Genomic DNA, 17,194 nt, shown 5'->3' on the forward strand with positions numbered 1-17,194 from the left:
CCCAGACACAGCTCCATACCAGGAGGGAGGGAGTGATGGAGAGAAGAAGAGTGAGTTGGTGGGAAGGAGTGGGGGAGGGGACGAGGCAGTGAGACAGGCAGGAGGAGGGAGCGAGTTAGAATGGAACAGGGACTGGACCGAACGAATTGGACTGAACGAAGTTCTGTGGCTGTGAGCTGGAGGAAGGCAATGAGAGAGAGACAGGGAGTGAGTGATGGAAAGAAGGAAGAAGCAGTGAGGGAGTTAGGGGGAGGCAGACTGAGTTGGAGGGGGAAAGAAGGGAGACGCTGACAGTATCTGAGGTGAACCCAGTACTTACTGACAGTGCAGCAGAGAACCAGTCATGGTTCAGTAGCAAAGTCCTACAGCAAACAGACTCTGTCACTAGGAACGAGCTGAGAGCCACATCAAGCCTCAGCCCACAGCTGCTTGGCATGAAGACTAGAAGCAGAGGGACCCAGCCAGCAGCACCTCCACAGTTCACCCTCATTAACGCAACAAATCGTGTTGAAATCCACCTGGATATCAGCTTAGACCATTTTCATTTATACCGTGGTTTTAAGCTTAGTTCAGCTTCTCTGTAAAGGACCCAGACATGTCTGACTCACCTGTGAAAGCCACGTGTGCTGTTTCCTGTCTGCAGCAATGCATCGAGCTGAGAGAGCGTCTCCTCGGGCAGCAGAGAGACACCCAGGCGTCGCTCAACCGCCTCAAAGCTCTCATCAGGTTGATCCAGCGCAACCAACTCATCCAGGTCACCGTGACAACCGCCGCCACCTCCCTGCTCTCCCAGTCCTGGATCAAACCCACCGGTGCTGCGGCCCCGGGCCCCTCGGCCACTCTCCTGCAGAAGAGCGACACCAACAATTAGCCCCGCCCCCCGCGGTGCTCGGACTCTGTCCGAATAATGTCCGCCATCTTTTGTCAGAGCTGAAAGGCGACAGACTGAGACGGAGCTGCAGCCTCCACTAGAGTCAAGTGTTTTGTAAAAGCCAACACCTACAGTGCTTACGAGATTTTTTAAGTTATTTTCTATTTATTATTGTTCTTGGCCTTAATGTATTTATTACAGACGTTAGAGTACAGAGCCGCCGCGGACGTCCCTTTTCTAAACAGGTCCGATTCTTGTTCTGCAGATAGACCAGTAGATCTAGGCGTGACAGGAATGTACAGTCATATATCGGAGTAGATGTTCGTCCTCCTATGAACAATGTTTTGCCATAAGAATTCAGGAAGATGTTTTCATCGTGTATGTAAACGAGCTTTCAAACAAACAGAGAATAACTTTTTCAGTATTAATAAAGTAAAAGACAAAAGTATTTAAAGATGAAACTACAGAAATTAGCATTTCTAGTGGAGATTTTAGTATTTTCATGCTGATGCCTGTTGATAAATGTGTAAGTTTGGAGTATTCCAGGGGATCATTGTACATATGTTGTATTATTGATAACACCATCATCTCGTCATCTTCTGGGTTTGACTGCAGCACAAACAGGAACAGACCGAGTCTGCTTTTTCATGGAGAACCTCAAACATCTTCAGGTTAAAGTGTGACGTCAGTGATCGAGTCAGTCTGTTGGCACGCGCCGCGTCCTGGTTCGTCAGTCTGTGCAGCGGCTGAGCCTTTAAACGTGGCAACACAAAACGCCTTCATCTTCATTCATGCTGTGGCGTCCAAAACCCAGTTCTGTTTCATTTACCATCATATATGCTAAGGAAATAAACTCACTTCATAAAGGCTGAAACCAGGGAACGGTTTTAGCGTTTCCTCAATCAATAACTGATACAAATCGATTATGAAAATGCTGATTAATCGTTTCAGCTGGAGGAAGCACTGCAGACAGAGTGAGCATTAAGACACCAGTGAGCAGAACAAGTCACCACAGATGTTTCACCAGTCTAAATGGGACGTGCACGTCTGTGCTAGAAACGTGTGTCTAAAGGTCCACGTCAGCTCTTCAGGCCCAAAGGTTTAATCAGATACGTTTTGAATTGTTTGTTTGTGCGTTTTGAGAGAAAACTGCCCGTTTCTGCTGCATTTTGTCTGCGACAGGAAACGGACTAAAGCTGCACGCAGCCGGTGGGACGCATCATTTGGTCCCTGCCAGTCACTAGAGAGAATCTGCCAAAACCCCTGTGGTTCTGTACTGGGACCACTGGTGTCACCTTTATACTTTAGCTTTTTGATTCTTTACTCGCTTGGATGTTTCACCGTGATGAGCCTGCTAGTCCGACAGATGAACACTGCCTCAAGTCCAAATGGTCTCACATCCAGGGTTTTCGTCTTTGTTGGTAATTCTCTAGACACCGGTCAATCAGAACTGGGACAAGTCTTTGTGGCTGTCAGGGGCCTGTGGGAGGACACGGTGGCCTCCTGCTCAGCCCGTTAGTCTTCCTGCTGCTCCGGAGCTAAGTGTCACACATAGACCTAGGAACAACCACACGGCTCTGCCACCTGTCCACGCACAAACATGAACATAGCGCCAGAGACACATGCCTTCATCAGCAGACGAGGACCCGAGGTGGTTTTACTTTATCTGAATCATATCAGCTCAGCTGTGCAGGACAGATCCTCATGTCGAAGCATCACCTGCACGGTACAAGGTAGACAAACTGTCAGGATGAGCACAGTAACAGGTGCCAGGCTTTTGTCTTAGTCTGTAAACGTTCCAACACACCCAAGGTTTGCACTCAGTGACAGCAGCGTGAGGCTCCATGCACGTTTCACCCAAAGGCTCCATCAGGTCACACAACATCTGCAGCTTTACTTTAACAACCGCTTCAGTTCATCTAGTCAGAAACCAGCCCGGCTTCCCACCGACCACCTCGTTCATATCTACAGTAAACAAACATGTTTGTTTGTCGTTCCAGTCGTTTCAGACATGAAGGCTTGTTTGACTTGAAGAACAATTAAGTGACTGTTGGCTGAAAAGTAAGGAGTAGTCGATTTAAAGCTAATTCACTAATACATCACACAATAATGTACAAACAGGATGAGAAACTTTACTACACTGGTACTGCAACTGTGTTGTTCATCAATCTGCAGATTGTTTAAAAAAATAAACACAAATCACTTCTTTTAATAGAAGTACTGGAGTACTGGGGAATGACAGACCCAGCCGTCAGACCCTGCTCGACATGAATTTCAGACATATCACAAATACAAAAGCTTTGGACCAAACGTGCATTGAGCGCTGCTACTACTACTACTACTGCTACTACTTGGAACATTTCCAGGTTTACACTAATACATTTCAGAGGCACACGCAGTACTTTAACACATCTTTTAACCTATAGGAACGAAGGAAATCACAGCTCAGCTACAGAAAACTGGCTCCACCTACGATGTTGATCAGTTCAGAACAGCTACTGTGAAGTATTTCTCTAACACAAGCTTTTTCATTTGGCCTCTGAATGAAGGACTTTTAGTTTTTATTGCAGTACTGAATACTTCACTCACACCACTAATGTTCCATTCATTTTACTGCAATTAGACACAACACTTCCTAAAAATCCTTCCAGCCCAACAAGTTGTCGCCTCTCGTCAGCTTTTACATTTGATTCCACAAACATTCAACCTGGTTCCGGTGTCTCTGTCTGCTGACACGTCACTGCCACACAGGCCTACGTCATGCAGTGCCCTGGAGCTGAACTAGCATTAGATTATCAATTCATCTGAAAATTCTTTCTTGAGCAGTCATTTAGTTTGTGAAAAGTCAAAACGGTGAAACTGTCCACCGCGGGTTCTGACAGACTGGTATAAGACAGAAAAGCCACAAGCAGCTCAAGTTTCTCTTTGTGGTTTCAGATTTAATCATATAAAAAGAAGCTTAAATTACCATTTAACGTCTCCAGACTCGTCAGGTTTACATTAAGGCTGGACCCAACCTGCTTCGGGGGTTCCACGTGCAAAGAAACCTGGTGAACCCACATTAGCGCCCACGTCTCCACCTGCAACTAAAACCAGAACAACCCCAACCACCACACCGCCTCACTCCGCGCCTTGTACCCTTCATCTGTTTCTAAAAATCATCTCCGGGAGAAACTGTGCAGATCTATTTTAATACACAACATGACATGTGAACAAAGAGGAGTTAGAACATTTTTATATTCTTTTATCAAGGAGCAAAAAACAAAGGACACACAACATTGGGATTTTCTATCATTTGCCACTTCTGCATCCTGACGTCCAATGTATGATTTTGCCATAAGGAGGCGACGGCGAGGGTTTTTAGATGGAAGTGAAAGTGTTTGTGGAAATAGGAGATTTTCCTTTGTCGTTGCTGAGGGGACTGTCCAGTGGATAGTGTGTATAGGAAAGTGTTTGTCTTAAATATGCCAATGTAGTTTTTCTCCTCTGTGATGCATTAAACCGCTGATGGAGGACAGTCACTCCTGTTTCAGAGTAGTCTCACTTTTTTGTACCGAGTTCTTAAGAAAACTGGACATTAATAAACAAAATGCAACAGAAGCTCAGGTTCACGTCTCTGTTTTCCTCTCATCCACACTGAGCGAGTGCAATCAATCACCCAAAATGTGAGCATGTGGAAGCAGTTCAGTGGTGCCCAACGCCACTTGAGGGGTTGAAAAAGGAAAATTATTGCTGATCCATAAAAACTACCTGGTTTGCTTTGGTCCTCATGAATCTTAAATAATTTTATATACAAGTATCATTTTCACTCAAATGAAGAAAAAGCAAAAAACGGAGCTGCTGCATGTCTCCGCTGTTTGAGGCAACATGAAGCTTTAATGTAATATTAACACACATGCACATTTAAGTTCTGTTTTTTCAGTGAGTTATAATCTCACAACCCTGACTAACAGTGTGTATGTGAATCCTTCACGCCTGGCTGAGCTGTAACACACACCGCCCTGTGCAGCTGCTGTCTGCATCATTACATGTGTCAAAAGGCAACTTGTTACTGCAGAAGAGCCACACGTGAAACACTGCTGCTTAATCCATTCAATTAAATGTCTAACACTGTTATCTGATGGAAAATCCAGTAAGTCAGCCGTGCTCAGCGAATACAGTACTACCTAAACCTAAAACGTGTGTGCACAGGTGACGAAGGAAAACTCCATGACCAAACTAAATGTCCAAAATGGTTTTGCACTGTGAAGGCTCATCCTCTGAGAAGCAGAACCATGCTCAGCCGGTCGGGACAACCTGACTTTCACTTTTTCACATTTGTGGTATGAAAACAGAAACACTGTCCTGGTGATGAGCAAAGGTCAGAGGGTCAGAGGGTCAGGGTTGTTGGGATTCATCCTCTGAGGAACAGCAGATGAAGCGTTTGGAGACAAAAAAAACATTGGTTCCCAGAGGATGACCCTGTGGATCCAGATGTGGTGCAGGTTCAGGGTGTTACCTGTCCAGGTGGGCAGCGGGAGCCGAACACGGTGTGAAAATGTTCGATGAGGATCTCAGTGAAGATATTGATGGGGGTCAGCGCGGTGAGAGAGATGGAGGCATGACGAGGCCAGACCAGGTTGACCCCGAACACACAGGCCAGGTTCGATGGGCCCATCTTGTTCACAATGCTCTCCTGGGACACCTGAGCCGGAGGGGTGGAGGGTTCAGTACGTTACACACAGCACATGAAACAACCGACAGACTGGCTCTACTCTGAATCGGACTAAACCGTTGTCATTCGACTGTTGTTGTGCATCAGAGGTTTTCTCTATGGAGCCTCATGTTCGTTAAACGTGCAGCAGAACAAGCAGCTGACATCAACTGGATGACAAGGCTGTTTAAATTAATTCTTGGAAGCAGAATTTTCAGCTACTGCTACGCCCTTCTACCCATCATGCCAGTGCTGTACGTCGTACCCTCTGTCTGTGCAGATTCTCAGTCATCCAGGTCATAGTAAACTGAAAAAACTGGACTTGGATTTCTAGGTAGAAGATGTTTCACCTCTCATCCAAGAGGCTTCACCAGTTCTGATGAACTACCTGTCCCACCCTACAGGCTGACCTTCCTACCCACTGTGCTAACCTGCAGTCACAGCAGATTAGCAGCTTGTTAGTGACTGAAACCAGGTCCAAACACTGTGGAGCTGCTGTTAGCATCAACACAGAGTTTCCCTCTTCCCAGCAGTTTGGTGACATGTTTGGACTCCTTTTCACCAGCTGGGAGTAATTGCCAACATCTCAGACTCAGAGGCTGACGTGAACAGTCCACCTACCTTCTATCTACTGACCTAAGCCCCTTGTCCACTGTCTGGTACTGACTCAACTCCCCTTGTTTGCGTCTCCATCAGCTTTACACAGCTCCTGTCTCGACTGCCTTCCACACCTTTCTGCTGTCCTACATACATCCTGTTTAGCGGCAGTGGACTTGTGCTGATGAAGGTAACAGGACAGCGAGTCCCTCTGCTCTCTCCTGTTTCACATTTGTCCTGGTTTCCTTGTGTTGGCAGTCCGCTGCTGATCACGGGGTCTCTGTCTGTAAAGGCCTGTGATTATCCCCACTTAAATCCGATTAAACGCTGATGCTGCCTGTGGCGAAGATTCTTCTCGTTGCACTCATGTTCACATTGATCTGCAGTAAAACAAAAACGTGACCTACCATGTGTAGGAAACACAGCAGGTACTTTGCCACGATGAAGTTGTGCTCAGGAAGACTTTCGATGATCTGTTTGCACCTGGTCACTCGCAGGCTGGTCTCCACATCTGGCAGAACAGAGAGAGACCCTTTACTCCACAGCAACACCTCGACGAGCCACAGGGACACGGTCGACGTGTGAACAAACAAAAATCACAAGTGGTTCAGAAACAAATGCAGAAAAAGGTGCAGTTCCACATTCTGGAATAACAACAACAACAACCAAGCAGCGTGTCAGACTGCGTGTCGGGCTTCGACAGGAACAAACCATCTTTTCTGCTGTGACAGCGTCAGTTTAATACATCTGTGATTTGGGAAATACAGTCATAAATGTTAAATTCCCAGACCTCCTCAACAGAAGGATTCTGTTTCTAAAGACTGGTGGAAATGTTCTCCCCCCCGCCACCATCACCGCCATCATGTGTGCAGGACTCACTGAGGAGGTCCTGGACCTGGTTGTAGACTCTGAAGGTGAGCAGAGGTTCAGGCAGCTCTCTGAAAAACGCCTTTAGGATCACAGCAGGAACGTGCATGTCATATTGATCCAAGTCCACATGCTTCCCTGAAACCAGTCACATGATTAGAGTAACATTTAGAAGTAAAGCATGGTAGAACAATGAGCGGACAGTGATCTGTGGATTACAATGCCTTTCAAAAGTTTAGGAACACCCCCACGTTTCCAGCTCTTATTGACATGTAAACAGTTCAAGTCCAGTGAATCGCCTTCAGTGGTACATGGCTAAGACGTAAACCACCAGAGGTAAAAAGAAAAGTCACCAAAACCTAAACACAAACCAGGCCTTTCTCAGGAATCAGTACCAGGTGAACCTGCATTGTTTCTGTAGCAGTGGAAGTGAATGAAGCCTTGGAAACTGATGCAAACAGTTCATGTCCTGACTTACAGCAACAGATTCTCTCTGTGTTGGATCAGACATCTGGAAAAAGGCCATGAAGACAGGAAGTCAGAGCTGCTCAGGGTTTGAATGAGCCACAGCTGTAGGCTGTGGATGAGGAGAGAGCAGTGACAACGGCACAGGGTCTAGACTTTCCAGATGAGAAGTGAAAGTAGCACATCTGTGGGAATGTCTGCAGCAATGCCGTCTGCCCCAACAGTTTGGTTTCAGTTGTAGAGAGAATGACACAGGTGTGTTCACCTGTTGGGTCAATAACTACTGGAAACACGGGGCTGATCTAAAACTTCTGACCGGCAGTGAATGACAAAGACAGTTCAAATGAAACAAGCATGTTGTTTGCATCAGTAAAAACATTTAAACATCCTGCAGGTCCTGGACTCAGGGACAGATTCATGTGAGAAGAGAGAAGCTACCAGTTTACAGTGTCTCCTCACCCTGGTTGTAGAGCTTCTGAATGTCCTTGACAAGCTGAACTCGAGCCGATCGCCTGAAGATGCCCTCCGTCCTCAGACCTGACACACAGACAAGCTGAATCAAAGACAGATCTGAACAGACACTGGAACAAAATGGAAAACATCTGTAACATCCTAAACATCATCAACTCATCTCCTGCTGGAGGAGACTAAACCTTCCACAACACATGCAGGCAGCGCAGCGAGTCCAATGAGCCCGGACGAACAGCATCTCCACAGTTCTCGACATAGTGAAAACTCTCCTCCTGAAGCTAAAGGACTGTATGAAGAGGAGACAGGTGCATTGTTTGTTCCTCCTCCACCATTTTCCTTTACACAGGTTGACAACACACATTGCCAATAAAGCTAAAGGCCCTGCCTGCTAGGTTCAGCAAAGACATGATGACAATCTGCCATTATTTATCAGTGATTTGGAGAAACATCTGCTGCAGGAAGCTCTGGAACCAAGAACACCTAAAAATCTAATTATAGACAGCCCGCCTTCAATCGTGCCACTTATTTCCTTTTTTAAAATTTCTTCTGCTTTTCTGTAAACTGTAATCTCAATTTTTAAACACTGAAAAGGGAGGAGCAACACAGAACACGTGGCTGATGCTGTTACTACAGGTGAAACCATACATCCTGAACTGAAACGGAGCTCGGGGGCAAAAAGGCCGAACGACAGCAGCAACAAAGCACCGGTGTCACTCATGTTAATTCATACTAGTGTAGAAAATGGTTCCTAGTCTTCAGAGGTCTGGTGTTCACTGAGTAAAAAACCCAAAGAGATTCAGTGTCAAACTCCCCAGAGCCACATCAGACTTACCTCGAAATCGACTCAGATGTCTGGGTCATTAGCTCAACACTCACCTTTGTCCTTCAGGTAGGACACAGTCTGCTGGACCACAGGTGGGATCACGGCCCCCCTGTTCTTCTCTCTGATGCTGTTGGAGAAGCACCGATAGATCAGTGCGACTGATTGTGACACTCAACAAGCAGCGTGAAGAACAAACTGTGGAACCAAACTCACTACTGCAGACTGACGCCAAACTGCTGGGTGGGCAGGGGGGGTCGAGGTGGTGGCAGCGTTTCCACTGAGGAAGGGGGGCCGTCCTTCTGAGCCGCTCGTAGCTTCTCATCGTGTCTGAAAGAAACACACACACACACACACACACACACACACAGACGGCCTGCTGGTTCTAGTCACCAACACTGAGGAACGAGTGCAGAGCGAGACAGGAAGTTCAACCGCAGTTACAGCATATACTCTCATCTGATTGGCTGGAGGTATTTCAGGTAACATCAGGGCCTGAAACCTGCTCCAATCAGGGTCCAGTTTCCCAGTAACCACTGGTTTTAGAAGTTAAAAGAATGGAAGGTTCAATAAAGTTTAATTTGAAGAAGTTGGTTTCTCTGCAGTTGGAGGAAGATTTAGCTCACACAAACTAAAGCAGGTGGTTCCAGTAACTGATCTGGGGTGAACGTCACTCAGTCATGGTTTCTGTGTCAGAGCTGCTGGCTGGAAACAACTTACTCAGCATGAATGACGAGAAGTGAACCTTTCAGCTCAGCCGCACTCATCGGTTTATTTTCTACTGCAGCTGTAGAGGCCCCTCCTGAGGGACTTTAGTCATCTCTGCTAACCTGACATTGAACTGACCAGGCTGGAAAGTTTTATACCGGTCCAACATTTTCCATCATCTCTAAACCAAAACTAAAGATACACATGTTCAGATGAGCTCATTTCAGACCGGATCATTTTAAATACCAACAAACAGCTTGATGGGGCTCGGTCTCGCACATATGCTGCTCTGTCCAGCTGTACCTGAGCACATCAGGAGGGATGACGAGCTGCTCGTAGTTCAGGTGATCCCTGAGCTCGGCCAGGTAGTTCACGTACGTCAGCTTCTTCCCAAACTTGTGACTGAAGGATACACAGTGTTAGTACGCTGTGGCCGAGGCCTGAGTTCTACCTGCAGACTCTGAAATGTGATGTTACCTGATCAGAGGTTTGAAAATGTTCCAGACGATTCGGATGAAGTTTGTAGGGTGAACGACATACAGCGTCTTCAGGTTCTTCTTGTATCTGTCACAAACAGTCACAGATTAGTTTTCACTATGCAAACAAGGAAATTATATTTACAGATGAAACTGTCCACTGCAGTTTTCCAACATTTGGATTTCTATCGACACTATGAGCAGCGATGCAGTTTCCCTCCACAGAGGTAGACGTACTTCCTGTCAAACTCGCTGTAGGCGTCTCGTAACCATTTCAGCGACGGCTTGTTGGTGCTCCTCAGGCCGTAATGGAAGTAAACCAGGATATAGTCCATCTCCACGTACTGGTCCAGTGTGAACTTCAGATACCTGCACATGGAAACACACAGTAACCACTAAACAACAACAACCGCATGAGGCAGCTGAACTGAGAGAGTCTGAACATTTTACTGTGCACGGACTCGAGCAGGCGCTGGTGGTTCAGCTGGTGAGACGGAGGCAGACAGCAGCTGCTGAAGGTGATCAGCTTCCTGCCATAGTTGTCATCCCCTGGAGACGAAACAGCTGAGATTTAGACAACACATCCAAACAACAAATACAAGAGCAGTCGTCATGGAAACATGTTCTGAGGAAGCTGCAGTTCTGTTATGGGTTCAAGACAAGCTGGTCTGAGTACAGGGCAGCTGCCTGTGGCAGTGGAATGGCGGCATAACTCCCCCTACACATCATCTCCCTCATTCTCCAGCGCACCCTGACCCCGAGGAGGTCCTTGTCTTTGTCCAGTTCAGAGACCTGTCGGTTCACCATGCACCCCCCGTGCAGGATGACAGGTTATGTTACAGAGGAGCACACCTCAGACCAAGTGCTAACCTGAGACCTGGATGATGCTGTGTCGAGCCACATCGTAATACGGGTGGGAGGGATCTGGACTGAAAGTGCTGCTGGGAAGAGGTGATGGACAGCCCTGGATACCACTCTGATCCTCCTCATCCTCATCTTCCTTCTGAAGCTCTGTCAGAAGGGAAGGAAAAGTACACATCAGAACCGACATCTCCATATTAGTTACAAATGAAAAGCATGCTGGGCATCTCTGGCCTCGCGTCCACTCAGCACCCACAGCGACAGAACATAAGTACTAAAGGCGTTCGATGGAAACACCTTTCACAGTCACAGCTGCTGTGGTTCCAAACTACCTGTTCCAAAAGAACCCCTTGAGCAAAAACTCTTCTTCACTGAACTAAAACATGCACTCAAGGTAAAACTGTCGTCCATGCACTGAACAACATGACAAAGTTTTCTCTAGTTCAGAAACAACAGAAAATAATCTGGTAACAATTTTTATAAGGTGAAGGAACTTAAGTTAAAAACCCATCAGAGAGGAATCAAAGGTGGTGGATCAACATGTGGGAACATCCTAAAACAAAAGCAGGTGTTCACAGGAAAATGAGAAAATGCGAAACGAGGCTGTTGTCCAAGCAGCAGAAGAAAAAAAAGCTCCTGATGCTCTCCAAGATGTAGGTGGGCACGTTTCCTCGGTAGTCTTTTCTATTTATAAATTCATTGCCATCATGTCCCATTTGTTTGTTTTCCTTTATTTAAAATAAATATCACACATGAAGTATCCCATGTCTGTCCCCAGACACACACCAAACATCATGCTAGGGTCCCACGGGTCATAATATTTATACTGCACCAGAATCAATGGTGATTATTGAAATTAAGCAACTGAAATTCAGTCTAAATACACCGAGATTTTTATTCAAAGGGTAACACCCAACTCAGATAAAACATGGCACAGAGCTGCAGCACTGGGAGGAAACTACAGTCACTGTTTCTTCTGCAGCTCTGAGGAAGTTTTCTATAAACACACAGTTGGTCTGATAACAAAGAGGAAATGATGCTGCTCAGACTGAATGCACAAAAGACCTGGGTTAGTCCACACAGGCAGGAAGAGGAGGAAACTCTGGTTGGAGTCCTGCAGTGGGACTCGTTCTGACTGACAGCCTGTTTTTATTTATGGCAGAAAGTTTTCAGACATAATCAACTAGCAGGCCATGACTTCTAGAAAGCAACACTGATTAGCTGCTCTGGAGGCACAGCACTAACAAGCCTCTGCTGGGCCCTGGGTGACAGTTATCCAGCTGTGCATGCAGTAGGGGGAGGGGGTCCTTAACATGCCTGCACCCCAAAGCCCGGTGTCTCATAATGTGTAGAGTGTGTAGACTAAGCTCACCTAGGTCTGCCAGCTGCTCCAGGTCAGAGGTCGAAGCCATTTCTGGAGAGGAAAAACAACTGGTCAGTGACCGTTTGAGCCCAGGCAGCTTCACACTGACATGAGGGAGAGAAACGCTGCTGCTCTGGAAATGATCCAGGCTACGTCTAACCCTCCAGAAAGCCACAGCGACTCCAACGTGTGTCAGCCTCTGGTGTTTTATGCAAATATCAGTAGGACACGGAGAAAAAAATCCTGTGCAACTGGATCCTGTGGGGCATTCCAGACCTTGTGCTGCTTTGGATCACTGACCACAGGAACATAGCCTAGTGCACGTACTGTGGTACAGTACCACACATACTGCAGTGCGTTACCACAGGCTTTGTAGTACTGTACGGGTACTAGTAAATTCCTGTAGTATGAGAGACTTCTGTGATATTTTGATGTTTACAACATGACAGTACCACAGAACACATACTTCACAGCATGTACTACAGTAGCACAGAAAACGTACTAAAGTATTGAATGTTTTCAGTAACACAGATGTAGTATAAAGTACCTGAGAACATGTACTTTAAGGTCTTCACCTGGTTAAATAAAGAGACGTGGGGTTGTTTTTGTTGCGATTTGTCGCTATACAAACAAAGCTGAAGTGTCCTGTGTACTGAGGCACCACAGAACATGTAGTACTACACAACAGGTAGTATAATGTACCACAGAAATGTAGTATAAAGTAGCCCAGCACAACACCTGTTGAACAGCTAAGGCGCCAGTTTAGCGACAGGCAGTGAAGATGCTAATGAGGCTAATTAACGAGAAACACCTGAGCGGTTTCATTAACCCACAACCCAGAAACACGGACCAAATACACGGTTACACGTCGTGTGTTTGTGTAGCGACGCCTCCGGTGACAGGTAAAGAGTCGGAGAGCACGTGAAGCAGCACGAAACTCACCTGTAGCAGCAGGTTAACTCAGGTAGAAAACACCGAAGAAAACTTCCTGAAACAGCCCTCCAGCTGCTGACGGACTGCGCATGCTCAGTGTGGTGAATGACCAAACCAGATGAAAAAAAACTTTGTTTTAACAAATATTAACTAAATGAGCACGACCTAAACTTTTACACTGCGAAATGTCAATAAAGTATTTATTACACAAGTCAACATTGTACTTACTAAGGTTCCCTGAGAACATCTAAAATAAATCCAAACGAATGCATTAGATTGTTGTTTATCCGTGTCTCTTTAGCCTGTCCTGTGGTGCCATCATGTGAATTTTAAAATAAAATGTCTTAAATTTGTTTGGCCACAGTTTAAAGACACATTTTAACATATCAATTAACACGTTTTAAGAAAGTTGAATACTTTTAAAGATCACTTTAAATACATGTCCATGATGAAGGGCAAACCCATAAAGACTGAGAACCTTATATTCTGGAGGGCCTGGGTCCATTGACTCGCTTCCCTCCATTGCCAGTTCCCCCGGTTCTCCCATCAACTGGTCAACCTGGAGCGGAGGCGGTTTTCCCCCGCATGAGCATCTTGCTCCACCCGCCAGCCAGCCTGCGGCGGCCGGTGGTTTGCTCCACGACCTGCCCGGGATTATCGCCAAGGCTGCGGGCCGAAAAGGCATCTCCGTCCCTGAGGCCAGCCCACCCCCTGCTCCCTCAGACATGGTGGGGGACTACTACAAGGTGGAGCAGCTGTGCAAGCCCTCCCCAATCTGGCCCAGGTTCCCCGCCATTCAGCCCCTCTTGGCCGAGGCACAAGAGCGGCCTGGGGGCCCGTGGGCTTCGGTTGCCTGCTTCGGACCGTTCACCAGAGTCGAGGGGATGACTGACCTTGGGCTCCCCACCGTCCCACCACTGGAACCCAGCATCTCCGCCATCCTGCTTCCCAAGGCAGTGTTCTTTGGCAGTCGGCAGTTTAACAGTCTGGTTGCTGCCCTGTTTAAACTGGGAGAATACATTTGGGTCTCTTCATGGATTTCCAGGTTTTACTGACTTGCTCGTTTTACTCTTCGATTGTGTTTAATTTCCATATTTGATCTATGTTGGATGATGTTTCTATATTTTGGTGAATTTGATGGACAAAGTTGTAAATGGTTTGTATTTGTATAATGCTTTTCTTTGCAATGAAGCACACTCAAGGCTCTTTACATTATTCCCAATTCACCCATACGAGCATACGCACAGACGGTGCAGCCACCAGGGGCAACCTGGGGTCAGCACCTTGCCCAGGGAGACTTTGACATGTGGGCTGGAGAAGCTGGGCTCCCGTCAGGAGATGACACTCCACCTCCTGAGCGACAGCCGCCCCCTTGAATCGACTGTAATATCCCTTTGTGACCGACTGTTAGATGTGAATTTCTCAAACACAAAGTGACTTTCATTTTAATTCTGAGCTCTGTCAAAGTCAGATCTGAAGATTTTCCTGTTCCTTTCACACTGACGGCTCCTGCTGAGGCACTGGAGGTTAAAAAGAAATCCTGGAAGGATTTACTCACAAACAAATTTATATGCAAAGCTGTCACAAACTCCGAGGAGAGAAATTTCAGAGAAAGAGTATTTGTCTTTTGGCCTGGAGCTGGCGGTGTTAGAGACAGAAGGGAGCAGGAGGAAAACATCATGAACAGTCAAAGTCATATAAGGTCAGAGGGGTTTTACTTTATATTCATGGAAGAGACAATTAAACTTTCTTCAAACCTGGTCAGGATGTGACTGTGTTTCTAATGGATGGGCAGACTGCTGCAGCATATTCTGCTCCATCAGACTCTTCATACAACTTGTTGTCCTTATGACGCATAACAATATACTACACACTACCTCAGGCAGTACCCCAGCCATTTATCTCAGTTTTTAAGAAGAGTGAATGATATGTTCCTAATGGGCTGCTGTTTTATAAAAGAATTTCCTCTGAAGAACATGAATCTAAAGTCATGTAATCCTAGAGAAAAGCTCTGCAGGTCACTGAGAAGTAAGTGCCGTTTTAATATCAAGTGAACTGAAGTCTGAGCTTCTTCTGGTCAACCCTGCCTTATGAGAAAAATGCAGCACCTCTTGGAAAAAAGAGATTTACTTTAGAAATAAGATGTTCAGGGCCTTGATATTAAAGCTACTCTTCTTAATTTCTTTGGAGCCACTAGGGAGACAAACTGTATAAACTACAGTCTCCAGCCATAAGTTAGCATTAGCTGGCTAACAGTAAACATGTCAGTCCAGTAGGACCCTCTGGTTACTGCTGATGTGACACAAAGCTCCAGTTCCTCCCAAATTAAAATCGTATTAATTCAACACAAAGGTAAAATCCTGACCATGCTAGGTGGCTAATGCTACCAAAACAAACAGGTTAGCTTTAGATGCTAACACATCCAGAAGGAAGAACACCACATCTGAATCCAGTCTGAGTCCTCTGGCTGCTTTTAACCCTCTCCATGTTAGTTAACCCTGGTTGTTGCTCTTTCTTTGTCCCACTCTCTCTGTGCTAAAGACGCCACCTCTTCACTCTGGCAGCTGCTGGTTCAGACTTTTAGCTGCCCAGAGCTCCTCCATGGCTGTTTGACATGACTACTGGAAAAACCCTTCTTCTAACCTTGGCTAGGCGGCAGGCGGGGCTGATTTACAGACTGTACTTTGACAACACAGGGTGGAGAAGCTGGAATAACAACAGGAGGCTGTAGGCAGCAGAGGGTCACGGAGGCGGGTGTAGCTGGGAGACACCATGTCCTGTCCCACTGTCAATGGGGTTATCAGGCTGTGGGAGGAATCTCATTTCAGTTAATCTACCGTTAAATGAGGCTAATGTAAAATGTATACAATGGTTTTAGCAAATGAAGTGGATACAGTTGCTGGGAGCAACTTGGTGTCCATTGTCTTGTCCAGAGTTGAACACATGAACAAAAGGAACCAGGGATTGAACCACCAACCCTGTAATTATTGAAAAATCTCACTCACCTGTCTGAGCTACAGCCACAGGGGTCTCAGTTCTTACATTGAGGCAGAGATGGAATAAGAAGACAAACCAAAACAGCTAGAGACATGTACAACAGTTACATATCTGATAAACAACAGTACATCCGATACACTGTAAACACTCCCTAAATGGTTTCAGCCTATGAATGAATACTCTGCCTTTATCTGCTACACACACACACACACAAGCAGAAACAACACATCACCCAAATATCCATAAGCAGTGAAGAGGGGGAAAAAACAAAACAAAACAGGGTTTATATGGTATTCGATGATTATGCAAATGAAGAGAGAGTATATAGGGAATATATGACCCAAATATAGAAGAAAATAATAATGAGCTTAGTCACGGGCGGAGGATACTCGAGACATCCACATGCCATATGAGTGGGAGCATAACTGGAAGCGGGATTATAAACACCCCCTAATCTAAATCCAGCCAGAGGAAAAAGAAGATTGACTAAATAAACAGGAGCTGGGGCAGAGCTTCACACTTACATGTAGGAATCACGAGATCCATCCATCCATTACCTACACCGCTTATTCCTGAATGTCACTGCCTTACATAGGATATGTACAAACATACTGAGAGCCGATGTACCAGAGTCAAATTCCTCATGTGTCCAACACACCTAGCCAATAAAACTGATTCTGATTCTGAATAGAGTCAGGGGGCTGGAGCCAATCCCAGCTGACACTGGGCGAGAGGCGGGGTCCACCCTGGACAGGTCGCCAGTCTGTCACAGGGCTGACATGTAGACACACAACCGCACAGACTCCCACAAGTAATTTAGAGTCGCCAGTCACCGGGAGCTGCATGTATTTGGACTGTGGGAGGAAGCCAGAGAGAACCCACGCAGAGAGAACATGCAGACTCAGCACAGAAAGGCCCCAGGTTGGCCAGGGCTCAAACCCAGAGAATCAAGATTATTTCTTAATTTCTAGCATTTCATCTGTTTTAAATTTATACAGAAAATATATGGCGCTTTCATTGGTTCACAGATTGTAACTGTGGGGCACGAGTTCAGCTCGATGCATTGGTAAAC

The 17,194-nt window shown here is 46.2% G+C and overlaps 1 protein-coding gene across 8 annotated transcripts in view; it reads right to left on the reverse strand.

The window, feature by feature from the left end:
- The window catches only part of LOC109967740 (rho GTPase-activating protein 8), a 51,652-nt gene that overhangs the window by 17,175 nt on the left and 17,283 nt on the right, over window positions 1-17,194 (reverse strand). For 2 of the 8 annotated variants that reach the window (XM_020613526.1, XM_020613525.1), the window contains 14 exons: window positions 12,202-12,243; window positions 10,839-10,979; window positions 10,430-10,517; window positions 10,206-10,337; window positions 9,970-10,056; window positions 9,796-9,894; window positions 9,001-9,114; window positions 8,841-8,914; window positions 7,953-8,030; window positions 7,041-7,166; window positions 6,569-6,672; window positions 5,370-5,555; window positions 609-844; window positions 16-362 (listed from right to left, as the gene is read on the reverse strand). In XM_020613526.1, the coding sequence (XP_020469182.1) occupies window positions 116-362; window positions 609-844; window positions 5,370-5,555; window positions 6,569-6,672; window positions 7,041-7,166; window positions 7,953-8,030; window positions 8,841-8,914; window positions 9,001-9,114; window positions 9,796-9,894; window positions 9,970-10,056; window positions 10,206-10,337; window positions 10,430-10,517; window positions 10,839-10,979; window positions 12,202-12,241 (1,752 nt within the window). In that variant the 5' untranslated portion in view covers window positions 12,242-12,243 and the 3' untranslated portion in view covers window positions 16-115. The other 6 variants (XM_020613522.1, XM_020613523.1, XM_020613527.1 and 3 more) reach the window with 6 other exon arrangements.

This window comes from Monopterus albus, unplaced genomic scaffold (assembly GCF_001952655.1).
Source record: "Monopterus albus unplaced genomic scaffold, M_albus_1.0 scaffold134.1, whole genome shotgun sequence".
Taxonomy (NCBI): domain Eukaryota; kingdom Metazoa; phylum Chordata; class Actinopteri; order Synbranchiformes; family Synbranchidae; genus Monopterus; species Monopterus albus.